Here is a 22,753-nt window from a genome sequence, read left to right as displayed (position 1 = left end):
CCAGTTGGACTCATGCTTTTTGTTCTTGTACCTTGAAGCCTTATAGCTTTAGTCAAAGCTTTTGCCCTGTTTTATTATTTGTGCAACAATGTGTATACTTATATGCTATATGACCGTAGTTATATACTGTATGACTAGATGCTTTGAATGTATAATGGAAATGGTTGTTGTTGTTGTTTAAATTAACTAATTATTTCCTTCCAATTAGTCTGTTGATAAAGTGGTTGGGCATTTGTAATATTTGTAATAGATAACTTGTTTTCTCCGTCAAACCATAAAAGGTTGATTTAACTATACATTTTTTAATGATTTTACATTTGAAAATGTACATAACTAGTTTAAAAGCCAGTTAAAAACAAAGAAATGGGTTGGGTCATTGGGTAAGAAGTCTGTTATGGAAATGTATAAATTTGTCTTTTAACCTAGATGAAATATATGCGTGCCAGTTTACAATTAATATAGGAATAATTTGTTGGCTAAAATAAAATAAAATGCTTGAGTAAAGATTGTTCAAATAATGTTTTAGTTAACATTGTTTTTTTAAATTTTAAACCCTACAAAAAGCTTGTGCAGTTGTATAGATCCAGCATTAAGTATGATATAACCTCTGACCTTACAGATTTTAACCAATGAAATCTCTCTTTAAACTTTAAAGGCAACATTGATAACGAACGCCTGGCGATTGCTAGACAGCGAATCCCATATCGACTTGGTCGAGTAGTTGACGAATGGCTACTCGACAAAGGTAAAAGACTGATTAAAATTTCAAATAAAATAATTTGCTAATAACCAAGTAATACTTTGTAAATAATAAACTTAAAAAAATAAAGTTTCAGTAAAACTAAATCAAACAAAAGGATTTGAATAGTTAAATGTAATTTGTAGTGCTGTGTACAGTACATTTCATAATAATATGCATTCATTTGATAGATGTTTTAATACGTGTTTTCTGTCAACTTCAGGTTAAAGGGACTGTAAATATAAATATAAATCGACTTCCTGAAGTAATATCAACATGGTTAAAATGACTATAAATTATTGTTCCAGTAAACATCTAAATGAGAAATGTAAAAGATCCAAGATTAATCCTCCAGTATAGTTGATATTCTCTGTGTTATTTGAAACACATACACTATACTTGGTATGTTCTTATTTTAGATTGATCATTTGATCAGTTTGATTAAATGGCTAGCAATGATAAATAGAGTGTAATATTGAATTGGCATCGGAATTTGAAGTCCCTTTAACAGAAATAGTAAATATGGACAGGGATTTAGATTAAAGAACTGCATCATAAAACAAAATTCTGAGTGCATGCTTTGTATTTCAACAACTAATTTGTATTTCTACTTAAATGTGTATAATGATCCCTATCATTATTTTGTTATGTTTGTGTTTGACCTTTTAATGTTCTCATATAATAATATATACAGTACATGTTTTGTTTTTTTTGTCATACACCCAACCATATTTATTTTAAGTTTGCTTTTCCTTGGTTGCTCTTGCTAAAAGGCTGCATGCGTAATTGCTTTTTAGGACAGCCTCATTGAAATACAGATGCAGCCATTGTACCACTTTTTATACTTAGCAATGCAGCACCAGTGCTGCATTGTTGCTCCACTCCCACATTGATATATGGATGTTGCAAATTTTGGTGACTTACATTTTTTTTTTGTATTTATTTACTTCATAAATGCATGTATTTATTTATTTTTATTTGATGTATTTGTTTGTGTTTGTTCATCTTTTTATTTGTGATTATTATTATTATTTGGTGACAGCACAACTCATGTTGTCTGCATGATTTACAGGCAAATTGTTAATTTATATTACTCATCCAGGATTTTATTGTAATGTGTAATAATCTCATGCATGTATCCCTTAAATGGCATACCTCTTGGAATGGAAGTCCCAAGTTGGTTGACTGACCTTTTAGCAAAGCTGCTTTGATTTTAAAATATTTTCTTTATTCCGCATCTATATATTTTCGTTGAATCTGCTTTCTAATAGGCATCCCATCATTATAACTGCAATAAATTACCAGGGGTTGCTTCTAGCAACGGGTAATTTATTGGTCTCATTAGTCGCCGGGTAAATAATCTGTCTTTCTGTCTTTTTATCTTTGTCTGTTATGTAAAAAGCGGCGGAGTCCGCACTTCAACAATACCCGTATATACGTAACGCTGTTTTCCCGCAGGGCGCCAGCTCACGATCTTCAACAGCCAAACCACTATACAGATCGGCGGCTGGGAGCGAGACCGGAGCCGATCCTTTCAGGGCCAGCTCTCGGGCCTCTACTACAACGGCCTGAAGGTGTTCAACATGGCCGTGGAGGGGGACCCCAACATCAAGGTCCAGGGCAGCGTGCGGCTGGTCGGCGACTCGCCTTCCTCCTCCATCACGCCGCAGTCGAGCGCCACAGCCAACAACCGCTCGGAAACGTCCACCTCCATCATGGAGATCACCACCACCACGGCGGCCAGCAGACGCGTCAAGCAGACCACCCCGCGAGAGCCTCAGCAGGTAGGGAGAGACGCTCGCCTTCTCCTTCTGTCAGCGTTGCCGTGTCTGCTTGTTGTAGCTATAAGCCAGTGGTTTTCAACCCTTTTCAAGATCAAGGACAATTATTTATTTGGCATTTGAGCCACGGAACCACCATTTGATGACATTTAAGCCTCTCAGATCCAACACGTAGAATATACGTAGTTGTCGTTCAATATGATTTGGTCCACAATTCCATGCTGTAGAGTGTAGATGACAGGCAAACGATCAAAATGACAATTATTCTACATTCTCTAAAGGTGTACTGTAGACTTCTTGTAAATTATAAGTAATGTAGATGTTTAACAATACGGTAGTTTAACTCTTGAGAGCGTAAAATGAAACCAAATGCATCCGTAAGGGTCCATTTGGTTTAATTTTACGCTGAAGAGTTAAAGATATATAAGGGTTAAAGATATATAAGCTGGTCCTTCCATTTGTTACCAACACTCCATCATTTAGCATGGAGACCACCTGGAACACCACTGGTTGAAACCACTGTTTTTGGGCTTGTTTTTTTTCTTCTGTAAAGTCGCTTGTAAATATTGGTAGTTGCAGGTTTTGCCTCCTAATGTGAGGAGTGTTTCCGGCAGTGGCATCTCAATGTGTCCTAATCCATGCGGAGCGGATTAGGAGTAAGATCTGGACCCCCGGCCCGTACGGGATTTGTGTTTCCAAAATGTTCCACATTTTGCACTTTTTTTCCCCTCAATATTTTTTTTAAATTGCAGATCTACGCGCTGTGAGCTTTTGGATCGGCTATTTTCAAATCGCCAACGTATATAGTTTAACGTGCTCATGTGGCCTAGTTGCTTCTTTTGGGCTTGTTTTCATATACCTGGTTACTTATTTCTCTAGCATAGCAGTCCCCAAACTTTTTGGGCCGTGCACCACCTGTTACCTCCTGACCTAGCTGACGCCCCAAAGTATTTGTATTTGGCCGAAAATGAATTTTTTTTTGAGGGGCGCTATATACAGCTTTTGTCCCCACACGTCTCAATATTTGCCATTGACAATGAAAGAAGAAATGAGGCCAAAGATGACGTAAATCTTGTCCCAACACGTCTCATATTTTCCATCGGAGATATTAGGTCAAATGTCAAATATGACGGAATTTGTGGCAACAGGCAACAGGCATTCTGATTGGCCAGTATGAGATGATACATGATGTACGATGATAAAAGCGCCCCTCACTTCACACGGGTGTGATTTTCTAAATATGATTATGGCAAATAATCACAGAATGTCACTGCACTGAGAGACATGCAACCGGTGTATACTCCCACGGCTGCTCTATACATCTCCTTAGAGTCCTTACAATAGTGGTTTACCGGATTTTGCCGTTTGTGTTAAATAACACCATAAAACCACCGTTACTCTTTTCATGTCACCCACCCCAAAGAGGTCGGTCTCGCACCACATGGGGTGCACACTGCACACACCACAGTTTTGGAACCCCTGCTCTAGGAGAATGCATTCTATCAGTATAGGGGAGTATTTAGTGGAAACAACCCAGATGGCTGTTCAGATGGCTCAGCAAACTGGGGGGAGCTGTTGAGGTTATATGAGTGTCTTGCTCAGGGACTCTTCAATATGCAGTGGTATAAAGTAACTAAGTACATTTACTTAAGTACTGTACTACAATGTTGAGTTATTTGTACTTACTTACTTTTACTCCAGTACATTTATTTGAAAACTTTAGCTACTAGAAACTTTTTAGATTTTGATTATTATTACAAAACAAGTAATTTACAAGCGGCGTGCGCATTGTAAGCTTAAACATTTGAAAACTCGAAATTGGACATTCTGCACAATGAGTACTTTCTACTTTTGTACTGTAAGTACATTTTTATACCAATAATTTAGTACTTTTACTCGAGTAAATGTTCAATTCCAGTCTTTTACTTGTAACAGAGTAGTTCTACATTGTGGTATTGATACCTTTACAACAGAAAAAACATCTGAGTAATTTTTCCACCACTGTCAATATGTAGACTGGGCGTGCTGGTCAGGGTCGGGCCGAAGGGCCGTGGACCTCAGACAGCCCTGGCCTCTACCCACTCAGCTATGACCACCCCTGACACATCATTAGTACACTGTAAGATCCTCAGTTTCAACCCTTTTAGACCTGAGAACGGATTCTTTCTATGTCAGTGGTTCTCAAACATTTTCATGTCAAGGACCCCCACAAATATATCTAATTGGCCGCGGACCCCCCCATCTGAAAATATGTTGTTTCTCCCCCCCCAACCCCCCCCCCCCCCCCCCATTTGAGTTAAGAACATTTGCTCTGAAAGAATATATATTCAAAGATTTGCGCCAACATTTTCACGATAAAAAAAAGAATAGCAGATCTACAAGTTTGTAGCGTGGCACCGAGTGCTGCACTATGACCTTGTAGATCTGCTATTTTTCAATAGCTAAAATAGAACATAATGCTTAAAGCACGAAAAGGGGTTCCTGTCCTGTAATAAATTTAACATTTTCTACATTCTCTGAGTTAAATGGGTACTAGGATGTGACTCGTGAATTTAGGGCCTAAATGGAAACAAGATCGCAAGTGCTATCCCTTTTTCGACTGAGTGTTTGACTGTACTCTGTTGCTGTTTATACATTTCTGCAGTAATAAACTATTCAATCAATCAAAAAAGTTGCTCTTTTGGGATTTCAGAGAATGCAACTTTGGTTTAACACTTGTTAGGTACAAATGTATTATGAATTAATACATTCATACGAGTTAATTGCTCTTTGGGGATTTCATAATGACAGTCCACAACAGTGATAGTGGTTTTCCACTAAGCTAAATGGATCTGTAGGAAACATCCACATCATGATTGTGTGAAAGCCTAGTCCATGTCCACGCCTAGTCCAGTAGTTCAGACCACAGTGAGCTGCTGATTGGCTACTGCTTTGTCTTGCTTCAAACCTCTGTGACATACTTTTACTTTCTAAACCGTATTGTTTTTATTTGTTATTTTTACCTAGATTATAATGACATGCGCAAGAAAGAGACGTGAAGTGTTGACATTCACACCGGATTCTGCTGTGTATACATTCTGCTTAGTCAGCGCATCAGCAAATTATACCTACAGTACATATTTGTAATAATAATGTGCTCGCACGCAGCGGGTGGGCCATATATTCACGGTATATCATCTACTTAACCTATTTTTAAGTAGATGGAGAAAAATAAACTTAACCTATAATTTCCTGGCATCACACCTGCACTTAGAGCATGCTTATGCTTAGCCCACAACATAATGATGCAATAGGATGTTGTATGTGTTTGTGATTAGTGTATAGCTAGCCATCTATTCCTCCTCACACTAGCTTATCCCGCACTAGCAGAGTGCAGGCTGTTTATTTTTACATACTGTATCTTTTTTTTACATATTTCTTTCCACCAAATTTGTATGGCCAAGGGTGGACTGGATTCCCTCTTTTTGTCTCCACCAGGCCGAAGGCATGGGAAGAGAGTATGTTTTGCACTCCGTCCGTGTGTGTGTGTGTGTGTGTGTGTGTGTGTGTGTGTGTGTGTCCGTCCGTGTGTTTGTCCGTCCATCTGTGTGTCCATCCGTCCGTCTGTCCGTCTGTGTACAGCTAATCTCCGGCACCGTTAACCCGTTAATTTTCCGAAATGGCCTGTTATAGCGCCACCAGGAGGCCGGCTTTTGTAAAACACATTTGTTAATATTACTCGGATCTGTCCGATATTTCAAATTCCATCCTAATTGGCTAACTTGGCTTTAAAGGTTTGCAGGATTGGCCCGTTTTGAACTAAAGGCCTCAAATCATGAACGCAGCGTGCAATTTACGTGAAATCTTTCACAGACTTTCCTACTAGGCTGAGGAACATATCCCACTCTTTTCACATTGGCCTGTTATAGTGCCACCAACAGGTGGAGGCAGTTTAGAGACCAGGATTACTGCATGTTTTTTTTGTCATGGTACCCAGTACCTACCCTAGGAGACATGGGGAGAACAAGTTAGGGTACCAACCTTATGGCTAGGGGACATGGGGAGAACATGTGAGGGTACCTACCCTAGGGGACACATGGAGAACATGTGAGGGTACCTACCCTAGGGGACACGTGGAGAACATGTGAGGGTACCTACCCTAGGGGACACGTGGAGAACATGTGAGGGTACCTACCCTATAGGGGACATGGGGAGAGTGCGGACATTATACACAGATTGCAGCTTTAATTCCATTCGCTGCAAATAGAGCTAAACCGTAACTTTTCAGTCAAATCATTTGAGACCTGAGGCTAGCGGGGCAGCCGGTCTTGTGCTCTTACATTACTTTCACATTGCAGCTATAATGGCCGCATTTGTATTCCATTTGATTGACACTTTAATCCAGAGCGCCTCTCAGTGCCATGAGTGCTACAATTATAGTATGGATCGCCTGAGTAGGAATCAATAGGCCTATAGACAAAGTGTTGGTACCCATTGAGCTACACAGGACATATTGTATGTGACCTGCTCTTCTGGAATCAGACATATCAGTCAGTCTGAAATGCTTTGGCACGCACAAAATAATGCTACATTTGGGACAGATCTAATCGCAGCATAATACAGTACTGTAGGTTCTGATCTGGTTTATCACCCATCTAATCTTGCATGTCAACTTCATTCTTTCCACTATAGTTTCTTTCCAGTTTCCACCCCACCTATCTCTTCTTTCAACATGGCGATGTCAAATACATCCACATTGGGCCCCGAAGCTTCCTTTAAAAAGGAATGAATATCATTAGAGGCCGTTTTCATGCAGACAACAATCTAGATGACATTTAGCCCTTTAGGCTGCTAACATATAAATGGTTTGGATGCAGCTGATGTTAACTGGTTAGAACCTCTATTCATTGTAAAACGGACCTCAGTTGTGTTCAGCGGTACATGGATCGCTTTTTCTTTCTTTCTTTTTTCGGTTTAACCTAATCTCTTCATCAAAGATTAGCAGATCTACAAGCTGGGGTTCAAGTGATTTAGTACCTTCACACCATGGCAGGTAGAATACATAAACAATTACACGGGTAGTACAGGGCTAAAGTCCCCGTCAACCACCGTGGATTGTAGAGGTTTGAATCCGGACGCATCCGGTTTGGCCAAGCAAACTTAATAAGGGCCTTTCTCTGCCCCACCCCTCTCCCGTTTGTTTATATTGTGTTTAGGATCCAAGATGGCCACAGCACCAGGAGGGGGTGGGGCGGAGGGAACCGGGTGGGGTCGACATACAGTATGCCCTTAATGGGCTGCATTCAAGACACTTGCCTTGTGTCTGACACCTGACTTGTGTCTGAACACAGCTTTGATGAATGTGTTCTACCCGCTCCTCCCCATCAAACAAAATGTTTGGTCAAATGGGCTTCCATTGGAAATGCATTGGAGCGGCCATTAAACACAGACACAAGACAAACACAAGACAAGTGTCTTGAATGACTGTGAATGCAGCCCAGTAAGGCCACCCCCTCCTAGTGCTGTGGCCATTTTGGATCCTAAACACAATATAAACAAATGGGAGAAGGGTGGGGCGAGAAAGGCCCTTATTGATAAGTAATGTTACAGTATGTTGTTACAGAAAGAGAAACAGCTATGTATCCCAGAGGTCATGCTCTGTCTTTTCGCTCACAAGACAAAAATCCTTGAAAGCACGTGAGATTGTTATGGACACAAAATCATTCCATGATGGCATATCTTCAACAAAAAACATTGAACTCTAAATTGCTTTCTTACCAAACAAATGGACTGAGTAATGGGTATTATATGCCTTCTGGGTAATAGCACAGTGGTTTGAATGACATTTTGAAGTAACACTTCATCAGAACAGTGCCATATGTCACTGTGGGTTTACAAATTAACTGATGGAGACCCAGCATGCATTATGTTAAGCATTTTGTGTTGGAATCTTAATGAAAAATAGACGGAAGAAGGTGGAAGAAGTACAATTTTCTTTTTTCTTTTACTTGAGTAAAAGTATTTATACCACAATGTAGAAATACTCAGTAAGTAAAGGTCCTGTATTCCAACATTTTGTAGAGTAAAAGTACAAAAGTATATTGGTGTCAAAATACCAAAGTACCAAAAGTAAAAGTAGAGTACTCATCTAACTATACATGCATGCACCAAGTCAACACACGCGTTCCACACCACCACAGGGGATGCAGTGCCCGGTGTCGAGTCCCACGGTTGTCCAGAACCGCCCCAAAAAGGCCTCTGCCCGGGCTCAGGACAGGGCCATATAGAGCTGGCCTGTTCTGACATCATTCAGACGTCTGCATAGACTCCGGCATGCCTGACAAAGAACTCCATATACTGTAGGGCATTAAAGGGACACAGGCAGAATATCTGGGTGGGGCATCAATTTCCAACTTGCATCGTTCCAAGTAGGCCAGTGCCCAACGGGCACCGCTGTAGAGGCTCCAACAGGCACCGCTCTAGTTATTTTAATGTGTCGAAATCTTTCAAATATAGCATATATGCGAGCTCATGTCACAACACGTTGTGAGGTTGTAGATTGTCAATTTGTGAATTGCCCAAGGGTAACATAGGGCTTAAGTAGTTAATGTACATTTTGTAATAATAATCAAAATCTGAAAAATAACTCTAAAAGTGTAGTAGAAGTACACATTGAATAAATATTACCTCAAAATTGTACTTAAAGTACAGTACTGGAGTAAATGTGCTTTCCTCCACTTCAAACCTATAGAGGTGTGTATAGCTGAGCTATGTCGCACATTACCGACCTTGACCCTTGACCACCAAAATCAGATAATGGTCTTTGAGATCTAATACAGTATGATTTAGGCCAGATAACATGACTCTATACTTCTATCTTTTGTGCTTTTACATTGGACAACAGGAGTACCTACTGTAGGTGTCTTTCATGGTAACGCCTCTGTTGGCATTCCTAGCAGGCTGAGGCAATAACAAAAAGGTGACATAAATACTGAAAAACCAAGTAAAGCGATTAGAGTTGAGTTTGTAATACATGTAGGCTAGTGCTTAATAAAACAGGTCGTTTCTATGGCTTTGTGTGGTGAACTGAATGATCTGAAAAAACGAAACAGTCCGTTGATTGAACGCTGTCTATTTTAATAGGTCTGTTATGGCAGACTGGCCAGTGCATGATGCATCCACAGTTTCAGATTGAAGAGATTCTCTTCAATCGTTCACCCTGACCCTACTGAGATAAACTTGCTCCATGTTACTACCAGTTGTGATTTTCTTTCTGCATAACTGGCATCATTATTTATTGTGATGCTATGTTAAGGCCTGTTTTGTAAAACATTTGGTATAGCATTGTTTTTTTTTTTATCCATTTTAACATTTTGTTTGTGAACAAACAGGCTGAAACCCAAACAGTCCCTAATCTGTCTACAGCCTGTTTGCAGACCTCTACTCATTGCAATAGTTTTGCTCTCTCTTTGCAGCTTAACTAATTATTCACTAAGGCATAGATAGTAGTTTACAAATATATCAGTCCTTTAAAACAGGCTTATCTGCACATTGGTTAGTCATTGGTTGTATCACAAATTTTCTCTCTGAGGACATTTAAGTTTCCCAAGTGGTACTGTAAATGCACTCTCTAAAAACTCTAGCTTTTGATACCTTCAATATCCAAGTTGTGAAATGCATGATAATTTCTACTGAATATCTATGAAATCTGTTTTATTTTGTTCTTTGTAGATTAAAATGTGAACCAAAATAGTAAATAATTATCTCCTATGGACATTCACATCTAATTCTTGCAATACAAGACATACTTCTCTGGAATCTCTACACTTAAAGCATATAATCCACATAAAATATCAGACTGTAATTTTATTCCAGATCCATAGGGTGTTACAAATCACTGCAGAAGCAACCTAATGATTGGTATATCAAATTGAATTTGATTAGATTTTCTTGCATTATTCCACACACGGTGATACAGAACCATGAACAATTGGAAATGAATGTAATCACTGTACAAGAACATGCATAGCATAATATACCCAGAGACGCCTTACGCCGATGAAGAAATCAATACCATATACATCCACATGATAATTTGTATACTTTGTAAATTCTTACTTAATGGGGAATTCCACTAATTTTAATTTTTTTACTATGTCATTAATATACAGTACCTTAGAGCTGTTATATTGGAGCTGAAATAATAGAAAATATTATTATTTCCAGCTCTTTAACAGCTCTAGGGTATATTAATGACATAGTGAAATGTTGAAAATGAGTGGTATTCCCCTTTAACGTCATGAGGCTTGATCAGATCCTGGGGTGCCTCTATTTTGGGCATGGCATATATATAAAAAAGGACATTTCTACAAAATTGTTCCACATTCTTCGAAAATGGCAGATCTACAGGCCTCACAAGGTGTTGTGAGGTGACGCGTTGTGAGCTTGTAGCCCCAGTTTCTTGTTCTGTACACTACCCTGGCTAAATAATAATATAAAAAACTAGACATACTGATCCAAATAATAACCAAGCCATGACAACAGAAGGTTATTCTTTTCATTCAATTTCATTGAACAATGAACTAGTATACAGCATGGCCACTGTTGCTGCTAAGAGCCACAGTTGGTCCTGGGGAGGCATAGACAACCACATGTCTCCTCCAATGCACATGGAGTCACCTCACCAGACACTTATTACCGCCTGTCAGTGAGGAGTTTCACCAGGAGGGTGGAACCATAGACTGTAAAAAATATGGACAAAGCGTTCCCCGGGTCTAACATGAACGTAAAATGAAGCCGGTCAGTCCTTGAATTGTAAATCGCCATCTTTCTAGATCCGTTTTGGCCCAGCAGGCCATTGGCTGGCCCAGACAACGAGGCGGGACTTCCCCCCTTCTTCTTAGTTGGTTTTTATTTTGACTCGAGTGGGTGGGGAATCCCGATCATAGACTGTAACGGTAGCCACGCCCCTCAGAACATACGCGACTTCATGGTCATTTTTTTAATACATGGGACCATAATTTACCAAAAAGAATATTATGACATTAGAAATGAGACTTTAAACTAGTGACTGGAAGCAGAAAGTATTCATGACCATGTTTATTAAAGTAATACAGTCTAGGTGAAGTTGGGCCCAAATACATGGACTTCTATGGGGCTATGGGTTTTTTTGGGCCCAATGACAGCGCCACAACAGGCCATTATATGAACTTTCAGGAAATCCCGATTTCCTTAGTGGCTTTACAAAATATCTGTCTGACTGCCCCCCTGGGTGGAACACACATAGATATTAAATATAGACATAGATATACAGGTGTGTGTGTGTGTGTGTGTGTGTGTGTGTGTGTGTGTGTGTGTGTGTGTGTGTGTGTGTGTGTGTGTGTGTGTGTGTGTGTGTGTGTGCGTGTGCTTGTGTGTGTGTGTGTGTGTGTGAGTGAGGGTGTGTGTGTGTGTGTGTGTGTGTGTGTGTGTGTGTGTGTGTGTGTGATGTAATGGCTGCTAAAAACTCAGCTTCCCAGCATGCACCTGTGCACAATATAAAGCTCAACAGTGCCACTTTGCCCCCCGATGGTACCCTAAACGTCATAGGAACAGACATGCTGTTCTGTTCCTGATCAACAGCGCCACTTTGTAACCTGTTGGTACCCTAAACCAGGGGTTCTCAACATTTTTGGCTGGGGACCCACGGAAATGCTTTGGCCAGTAGCGTGCACAGATAGACACTAGGTGGTGCTAGAACACCTAACCTTTGCCCTCTGGACAGCAATGTGCCCTTTTGAAATGTCTTTTTTTTGTACAGTGTACACTGTACATAATGTGGACAATGGTGACATTGATCAATTCTTGATAAAACAACTACAAATAAAGGTAAGAAGCCTTTTAGTCTGAAATTCTCCTTTAAGGAAAGTTTATGCATGCACTATGTGTACTATGTAAACTAAAACATTTCCAACCATTCAGTTGCTTATTTTTTATAATTTGGGGACCCCCCAAAATAATTTCGGTTCTGGCCGCCGTTCATTGGAGCGATGTGTCTCTATCGTAGGCGGAAGTCAGGCGGAAGTGAGTGTGCGCCGCTGCCACTGAAGTGACTACTGGCAGGCGTCCGCTCATGCTTCCGGTTTGCTTCGCAAAGAATCTCGGGAAAGCTTGCCTACTCTCGAGAAGCGCACGGCCCAGAGCCGAAGAAGGCGTCTACCTTTTTTATGTCTGTGAGCTTTCCAACCACGAACACGGATAATTGTGTTCGCTAATTTGTGCCCGGGCCGTGCCGGTAGCACCGCAGAGGAATTGAGGTGGTGGGCAAGTACTTTTAACCCTGCGACACCCTGCATGCACAGGATGTAATTTTCAATCCAATTATAGTTCATTCCCTATGGCCTGCTTGTGGCTGTCATGTCGTTGTAGGCTTTATAAGTCAAGAATCCTTCAACAAATTTATGATTAATAATAAATAAGTAATGGGAGTAACTACTACAAAAAGAGATGGTGAAATGCCTGCTCATTGTGTGTGTTCAGGTGTCAATATTAAAGTTTGGGCTGGGAACAGGCGTAGTCAAGCCTAAGAATAATAATGTACTACTTGCGCAAGCAGAGCGAGCAAGTATTGTGGTCCGCTGGACCGAAAGTGGTATTTGTATGTATGGTATGCATGTCTCTAATTGGCTATTGATGGTGACGTAATTAAGATATGTTTCAAGATATGTTTCAATGTTTGGTGGGTAAGGATGGTCCCTTATTGGCTGTTGTTAGTGACGTAACTAAAGTACGCTTCAAGGTTGGTATAAGGTCAATAACAGGTCTAAAGGATTTAGAACAGCAGTTGTAATAGACATTAGTTAGTAGCAGTAGAAGTTGGCACCTTGACATAATGCATTTCTAGTTTATACTGAAAATAGCCCAGATCTGCAAACTGCGAGCTGCTATTTGTGGCACACTTTGCTTATGAGTTCACTTTTCAGACCAGTTCACAGTGGCTGATGAAGGTCATCAGACTAAAGCCTGCATGTGTGTGGTACGTAATTGAATAATATCATCATGTAGGTGAATGAGGCATGGTGGGGATTTTTTGTCTGTGTGCATACATGCACACAGCGCTCGTGCACACGCGTGAGTGAGTGTTTGCGCACGCGTGTGTGTGTGTGTGTTTGCACGCGCATCTGTGTATGTGGTCTTTCCGTTCTACGTGGCTAGTTTCCCACAGGGAGCCTAGCCTGCACAGAATTGTCTCAGGTCAGCACACATACAATCTATTTGGCCTCTGGGAAGGGAGATGCACTTAATGTCCCTGACCATGAATAGGCTGTGTTTATAATCATGGTCCACTTGCTTCTTGTCTCTCTGTTGAGAACACATGTTGTTTGGTGAGCAGTTTATTCAAAGTCCCTGTAGCCGGGGAGCCATGCAGTCACCCAAAATTTCAGAGGACCTGTGATGTCATGACATACTTTTTAATTATGTTTTTTCTATTAATTTGGTCATTAAGGTCCACAGAATGAGAGGTCTGCTCTGCCGGAAACATTGCGAAAAAAAGTTATGGCCATGACCTTAGACAACCAACATAAGACAAAATTTCCCAAATTTCATCATGCTTTAAGTAGCATGTGACATGTCAAACTAGGGGGTTTTCTTGATTCTGAAGCATTAGTTTTGCATGATAAACACTCCTTGGCCTAAAAACGACCATAGTCGTTGGCTAGAGCACCGAAGTCTGACGTCACTTTCAGTAGAGGGGGCAGTACACAGATTCATGTATTTTTTTATTTGCATTGAAATCACCATAGGGCGTTTTTAGGTTGCTTCATATAAGAACTGTGTTTGAAAGATAAACCGATCATCCCGGCCTTTCTGTCAGGGGGGTGGCTGTGCGTCGTTAATGATGTCCATTCATTTTTGATACAGCCAGTTTCTGGAGTAAATGGAATTACTTTGGCCGCAAAAGCCTTGAAACTACATATGAAAGCAATTGTCACGCCCAGCTGTCAACACATTGCGTTCCTGAGATTCCTCGTTGACGTAAGCTCAGCTGTCAGTGACTCGACTCGTACTAACCACGAAACATTAAATATCAATACAATTATTATTTTTTAAACTTAATTAACATTTCTGTTGTGCGACGGACAGCTGCAACCACCGCATACCCGGAAATGTAGTCTCTGGGTTGTTTGACTCGTTTCTAACGCTTATTGTGTTACTCTTTGGGTATATTTGTACATTTCCACCTTCAGTCGATGCTTCATATCCATATGAGTGAAAAGGCCGGGATGATCGGTTTATTTTTCATACACCGTTCTTATATGAAGAGATCTAAAATCCCCCTATGGCGATTTCAATGCAAATAAAAAGTACACAAACCTGTGGACTGGCGCCATCTACTGACAGTGACGTCAGGACTTTGGCGCTCTATGGCTTATGAGCTTGCAGATCTGTACCAAAAGCAGATCTACAAGCTCACAATGCGTCGCATGGATTTTTTTCATCTTGCACATGCACATGTTTTGGGTATACTGTACCTCACTAACAATGTGATATGTGATGACCGAGGCACTTCTTCCAATGATAGCAGCTATAGCTAACATAATCAACACTCACAGATCATTAACTCTTATTACGGTCCAGCTATTTGGAGCTGCGTAATGACTCATTATGAGTGCAGGGTCCATCAGCCAATGACCACAGAGTGTAAAAGGTGACGGAGTACTGAACGAAATTGAATTTGATAAGATAATCATGATAATGAATCGTCCTAAGGCAACCTGATGGAGCGTTGAGTGTAATAACCCACTGGACATTTGTCTTGATTGCTATTTATTGGTTTAGTCTTCTTCTATCTATCACGGGGGACCCCCAGGATTCCCCTCAAGGACCACTGGGGGTCCCCAGTCCCCACTTTGAGATGCAGACTTTTGGTGTGGAAATGGTCAAAACAACCAACCACAAACCAACAATTATTCTATCTCTTTATGAAATCTTAGAGAATAAACAGTCATACCAGATGTAATGATTCTTAAACGATTATGTGGGACCTCCATATTAGCAGAAGAGAGCAACCTTGTATTTCAGTCTACACACGACACACGTTGCTATGGGATCAGTGGCGTAACATAGTAACAGCAGCCCTGGTGCAGGCCCCTGACGTGTGTGCGCTCCCCTCCCCTGCACGCTCAACGGGAGTGTTATCTTCCACACACAACGGATGACAAGTCATCATATACAAATAGATTAATTAGCTACATTTCAATTTGTGCATTGTGTGTGTATGCTGCGTGCATGGTTTCTCAATTATGCATCATCGGTTTATTAGAACACTTTTTCATCAGAATAATGAGCAATCCAAGGGAATTGCACAAAACTGACCAATTAAGACTAACCCTTCATAATGTGGCTTTGCTGACCTGTTGAGGCGATGAATGAATCAAAATGGGGGCAGCTTCTGGAAAGTTGATTAAGCGTTTGCGGAGATTTGTCTCCTCATTAGACCTTTTCAGTTCAAGTGGTAACGTTTAATGCACGCCTGTGGCCATTTCATGCACGTTCATGTTTGCGCACATGTGCAGTTACACACCATAGGTGTTGCATACGGTAGATGAGTTTAGATGAGGTTAGAGGAGTTGTAGGTGTGAGGCCAAGTAGCCTGACCAGTTTGTTTCTTAACATCTGCACAGGACACTCCAGGACTAGTACTCATGGATCTGTTTATTGCAAACAAGTTAAATAAGTTAACGTTGATTGTTTGTCACCGGCTGCCTCTGCTTTGCAGTACTGCCACTCCTCTGTGTTAGAAGGGGAACTGCCAACACAGAGCAAGACATATCCATTCACTTATTATAAAGGGTTATTCCCTAAAGGGGCCAATTACTGAAGGGTGTGAAGAATATAGGATTCCATAATTATAGCCTACAATGATCTTCTTCCTTCATTCCTTGTGTGATTGACATGCTCTTGTGTCATGCTCTGCAGTAGACCTATTTTTGGTCATTAGCATCTAGGGTGTTGGCCGTCCCAGGGTGAGATATCCTGGAGCCGATGGCTAGCCTATCTGTATGACAAAAGAGTTTGTTGAACTGAAGGAACAGACAGGTGGATCAAAGACTTTGGTTTTACATATGCAATAAAAGTCTGACACCCTACACCCATGTCAACTGTTTAAAAAGGTTAACCAGGATAGGATAATTTGTCAGTCAGTGGGGCGCAAGCCTTGTGTGCAGGAGACGTCAGCCACTTCGCTGGTTGGCGTGAGCTTATGCGTTGTTTCACTGCTGTAAGCTGTACTTCGTAATAAACATCTTGGAACTTCATCTCGTCTCATGTCTGCCGTGCACAATTATCCTCTGTATGGTAGGAAATATACTTCAGATGGTGCCTGAAACTCGTCATGGTGATGTGTTTTTTCACGTCAGATGAAACAGAACCGGTGGCTTTTTTTCCCGTCTAATTCGGTGGAGGGGAGTTTTTGTGAACGGCGACGAAGACGTTCCAGCGGACCCGACCGTGATCTCGTCTACGCAGCGGGGAGGATGACGAAGACCACCGCGAGGAGTGTTGCGCAACGGGGACCGATACCAGCCGCCGGACGGTGCGGGCTGCGGAGCGGTCGATGGAGCGGCGACAGCCACACGGAGGCCTTGGTCATCACGTCGGCGCGGGGACGGCGATCGCGGGCGGCGGGCTGGGGGACGCAGCACGGAGCAGCAGTGGCCGCCTGGCTGACCTAAGCCGAGGGCCTTCACAGGAAGGAGTCTGTGATGAAGATGTTTGCTTTCCTTTTTCGTCCCATCTCTGTTGTTAACAGAGTTGGGAGGGGGGAGAGATGATGATGATGATGAGGACAGCGAAAAACAGCAGTGTACTTTTTCTCAACTTGATCGGTGCAGCTGAACGAACAATTCGAGGTAGGCTAGAAGGGGCAGCATACAGAAGAACTTTCCTTGGTCCAATTCGGAGGGGAGACGAACTTTCCTTCACTCTGATTACAAATTGTGCGTCGCGTTTGTTTTTCAACATGAAATAATATAGGCCTCATGTTGGTATGTGTTTGTCGTATAATTAGATAAGTTGAGTCATATAGCCTAATTATGAGTCGATGAGGTATTTTCCTAGGGATATGAAGAGATATGTGTTATTATAGTTAAACTCTGGCGCATCAATGGATTCTTTCGAGTATCACCAGGTGATCTGTCAGGGTAACGTCCGAGGAAGTGACTTAACTGATATTGTATTGACATTGGGTAGCAGAGTTTAGTAGTAAAACATGTAGTTATTGCATATCAGAAAAGTGCTCTTGTAACAATAGGAGCGGAAAGCGGCGTGTCTTGTTTAAATGTCAGTTAACTGTACTAATCATTTTTCATATATGTATGGATGTCTGTTTGAAAACCATTTTTGGGAAGTTCTGTACTGTAATGCTGTTATTTTTGGTTTCTTGAATGTATTGTCCAGCTTAGGGTCAAGGGGGGTCTAAGATAATTATGGTTCCATATTTTTAGGTGACCATCTGTGATGGTCAAGGGGGGATATGAAGAATATAGGATTCCATAATTATAGCCTACAATGATCTTCTTCCTTCATTCCTTGTGTGATTGACATGCTCTTGTGTCATGCTCTGCAGTAGACCTATTTTTGGTCATTAGCATCTAGGGTGTTGGCCGTCCCAGGGTGAGATATCCTGGAGCCGATGGCTAGCCTATCTGTATGACAAAAGAGTTTGTTGAACTGAAGGAACAGACAGGTGGATCAAAGACTTTGGTTTTACATATGCAATAAAAGTCTGACACCCTACACCCATGTCAACTGTTTAAAAAGGTTAACCAGGATAGGATAATTTGTCAGTCAGTGGGGCGCAAGCCTTGTGTGCAGGAGACGTCAGCCACTTCGCTGGTTGGCGTGAGCTTATGCGTTGTTTCACTGCTGTAAGCTGTACTTCGTAATAAACATCTTGGAACTTCATCTCGTCTCATGTCTGCCGTGCACAATTATCCTCTGTATGGTAGGAAATATACTTCAGGTGTTTGTTCAGTAATATTTCTTTCATTTTCACCCCAAAATGGGCTTGAGTTTGATTGCTTGGGTAGATGACAATGGGCAATCAAATTGATAGTCATTGTCTCCTTGTTCTTTCCTATAAAGGGGAGGCTGCAGGTGCTGCTGTTCAGTTCTGCTTGGGCTGGCAACCAGACAACAGCCCTGGGAGAGAGCTGCTGTGGACCTTTGTAAAGGGGCATAGCCTGATGTAGCGCCTGGGTTGTTTTGGTTTCCTTTGCCAACATTTATTTTGCCAAATGTAAGCCTTTTAGCCTTCTTTTTTTTTGTTAGTCAATTATACATTTTCCAGGCGTGAACTGTGAATACGCTGCATGCATGGGACTGTTTAGATTTTTTTTTTAAACAACAACGATAGTATTCTTCAGACTTTGTCAATTCTTTGGAGCCTGCCGTTTGGTACAAAGAGAAGTACAAATTAAAATAGATACGTGCAAACCAGGAATAACTATACTTGGCATTGTTTTATTCATAATGGTGGATGTAGAAGGTTCATGGCGTTGAACATGACACACCAGAAAAAAAAGATCTATATGTTTTCCAGGTTAAAAATAACACAAACAAACCTGCATAATATATATATGCAAATGTGATGGAAAAGGTATATTTGATTTGACAAGCTATTTTTGACCATTGTTTCCTGGCGGTTTTAACTGTGTATATCCTGCTTTCAGCCTGGAGGGTGGGGGGTTCGTAGTGTATGGGCCTGACTGTCATGACTTAATGAAGTGTCGGCTCCCTGTAGCAGCACTTGCCCTCATCCAATTAAACCTTAATGCACTTCGGTCTGCCTTTCATAACCAGTGGGCCAGACGCACACAGCAAGGGCTGCTCTTCATTCCCCTTGTCCGCTGATTTGATTTAGGCCTCAATTTGCCTGCCTCACCTGTATTATTATTTTTCATTCCTTCCTTCACGCCCTCCCTCCCTACTTTTTTTTTTCAGACCCTGGATCACAGGCATTTAGTTTGTGCACTAGTTTGTACTCCTTTTGTCTAATTCCACTACCAGAATCAGAATTGGGTCAACGTGGTGTCTATAGGCTTATTATCCCGACCTCAATGTTGTATAGTTAATTCAAAACGCATTATTCGGGCACATTTCAGCCACCTCTTTTGCCCATTAGGACAACTACGCAACGTCATCAAACAGCAACTATGGTAATATTATACTACAGGCCACAGGTTTCGGAGTTACACCCCCCCCCCCCCCCCCCCCGCTCCCATGGCGCTACAGCTCTAGTTAATATAGTTAATAGCTCCAGTATGAATGTAACCAATCGTACACAATTGTTAAAGAAATGCTCAGAGTTTCACCACATGCCTCTTTTCTGTTGGCAGTTGCAAACAAATTTCAGACATTTCTGCCCCATGCAGCCATTTGAGTAAGGAGAGTTTCCCTATTTGATAAACGAGAGGCTTCTCTTTAAATAAATATACTGCGCGGTACGGCTGACTGGCACATGAGTAATGGGAGCTCGCGATGCCAGTGGTTAGACACTTTGAGCGATAGGCCGGGAGATAAATAAAGCAGGTGGTAGTAGTTCTCATTCCTCTTTCTCCCTGCGTGAGACTGTCACCGAAGTGTCCTCTTTGATTGGACCATTAAGGGGAGGAGTGGGAATGGTCTACCTACCAGACCCTGTAATTAATACATTTCTTAATGTCTGCATTTTAATGTCTATTGAGATCATTTCATTTCCTCAATTGATGAAGGGTTGAATCAAGCCGGCTGCGTGTTTTTTTAAAGATGGTGATGATGTGCTTCCCATGAACATTGGGGAAATGGGAAATAATGTTATGTAGAATATAGGGTGCAACAGGTAATCGAACTATCAGACGTATTTCTTTTTTAATAAATGATTTTTGTTTATTGATCTGTTGGTATACAATATAAATAGTATAAAAAAAATTGAGATCACCAACATTGCAGCTGTACGAAAGCTTGAATTATCCTCTTTCTATCTAAGTTTTTGTTTCATAATCCATACGTTATGAGCTATTTTCTGTCAAGAAAGTGTCAGAGTTTGGAAGCGCTCGTTTTCAATAACGCAACGTCCTGCTACATTATGTGCAATTTAGAAACGTGGTATGCAGGACCATTGAGTGAATTCCAACAGGCGCTTCCATGCTCCATGCGGCTCAAAGTTTTGCCACTTAGTCTAGGTGAAGGGGGCATGTCCCGGTGGAAAAGTGATGCATGTGCATATTCCCTACAATCGCCAAGGAAATTACCGTAATATTACCGATAGTTGCAGTAGCATAATACAGGAACATGTTGACATGTTGGTGTGGCACACACAATGAAAGAACATGTAAAGGCAAAGAAAAGTGGGATTGGATATCAATCATGGCCACCCAGGAATGAGAGACGCTGTAGCATCCTATGCAGCACCTGCCCTCCCAGCAGATAAAGGAGGAGAGCTCCCTATCTAGAGAAGCTATCGAGAAACCCCAAGACATTGATGGATCCTCACATGCATTGCTCTCTATTATCAACGCGGGCCAGCATATAAATCCATATACTGTGTGTGTGTGTGTGTGTGTGTGTGTGTGTGTGTGTGTGTGTGTGTGTGTGTGTGTGTGTGTGTGTGTGTGTGTGTGTGTGTGTGTGTGTGTGTCAGTACGATTGAAAAAGGAGTGCTCGTTTTCTGTTTTCTGTTCACCTCCCGCCAAAAAAAGAAATGGCGTCTCGAAGGTACAGACTAGGGGCATTTACGATTTGTGCATATATGTATATATATATTTATATATATATATATATTATATATATACATATATATATATATATAGATATGCTGAAACACAGTTGAAATAGGTGAAGTTCTTGCCCTGATTGTGGATGTATCCAATGGTACATTGATGGATGCACTGAGGTGTTTTTTTTGAGTGGTGCAATCACTCCTATAGACAGCTATGTGTGTCCCTGGCTGTGTCCCTGGCTGGCTGCCTGCCTGTGTCCGTCCCTGGCTGTGTCCGAGCACGAAAATAACGTTTGGTTGGTTTTCGCCACCAAGTGTCACTGTTGCACAGCCTAACACACACACACACACACACACACACACACACACACACACACACACACACACACACACACTAACTGTATATGAGGATTTCGGGTGTTACAGTACAGTACAGTACAGTACAGTACAGTACAGTACAGTACAGTACAGTACAGTACAGTACAGTACCCTAGGGACCCCCACATGGAGTTGCACCACTCACTTCACACGGATGTGATTTTTCTTTAGAGACACTCCTAATGATTAGATTTACAGACAGAGGAAATAGTATCTGTCGCGCAACATTTGCAAATCATATTTAAAGGGCCTGTTATCAGCTGTTATGAGTTTCAGTCTCTTTAGGTCCAACTTGAGTGCAGTTCTTGAAGTAGTTGTTAAAGACTTCTACATGTACATAGCTGGTATCAAGCCGAGTGTATTTGTAGTCTTTGCTGCTGATTAACAAGCGGACATGCCTTGTTATGAAAACGCTTTGTAACAATAATGTTACTAATGGTACTAATTAGCATATTTCAGGGAATTCTTTCACAACCTTGATGATGAATAATTTGCTTCGCCAACCCCTCATTACTGCTTTTTTGTTTCTTTCTTTCTTTACAAAATACAGCGGTAATATTCAACCTCAGCTTTCTATGCATACCAGGGCGTTGAAGAATTTATTTCCATTCCTGTGTTTTGTCCTGTACTACTGTATTTGTCCTCCGGTTGTTGGTCTAGGAAGCTCAAGAAATACAGGTTATAGTCTGTTCCCAAAGGGAATAAATCCCCTCCACTTCACTAACTTTGGTATAAACAAAATAGTCTAATTATCCCTGCTATTTTCCAAGGGAAAACTGGGTTACGTGTGTGTACTGGCCTTGTCTCAATGGGTGGGTGAGGGACGGCGAAACGATTGTGGCCCATTTCATTTCCACATGGCATATGGTTGAGTTCCAGTTGGATTGGTTCATAGTGACTCTTTTTCAGTCTCTGAGACGTGGTGGTGGGGACCTTGGCCCAGCTATATTTCACAGGGATAAATAGAGATTTAACACGCTGCACTGCAACTCCCTCAATGCAGTGTGTCAGGATATCACAGCATCTCTTGCTGACTGTTTGAAACTTAGTGAAATATCTATCTCTTCATTTCAAAATCACATTGCTGCTTATTCTGTCAATTCTGCCCATTGTCTATTAGGCCTAACTGTATTTGGG

General features: G+C 41.3%; 1 protein-coding gene across 22 annotated transcripts in view; it reads left to right on the top strand.

The window, feature by feature from the left end:
- The window catches only part of LOC310866120 (neurexin-1a), a gene marked incomplete at its 5' end in the record, with an annotated part of 455,952 nt that overhangs the window by 384,082 nt on the left and 49,117 nt on the right, over positions 1 to 22,753 (top strand). For 18 of the 22 annotated variants that reach the window (XM_083775482.1, XM_083775497.1, XM_083775483.1 and 15 more), the window contains 2 exons: positions 656 to 745; positions 2,198 to 2,523. In XM_083775482.1, the coding sequence (XP_083631608.1) occupies positions 656 to 745; positions 2,198 to 2,523 (416 nt within the window). The remainder of the gene's footprint in view (positions 1 to 655; positions 746 to 2,197; positions 2,524 to 22,753) is intronic. The other 4 variants (XM_083775489.1, XM_083775493.1, XM_083775492.1 and 1 more) reach the window with 1 other exon arrangement.

The sequence above is a fragment of the Protomyctophum parallelum genome (genome assembly GCF_964188405.1).
Source record: "Protomyctophum parallelum genome assembly, chromosome: 10".
Lineage (NCBI taxonomy): Eukaryota > Metazoa > Chordata > Actinopteri > Myctophiformes > Myctophidae > Protomyctophum > Protomyctophum parallelum.
The sequence above is the reverse complement of the archived record's forward strand: the minus strand, read 5'-3'. Positions and strand labels throughout refer to the sequence as shown.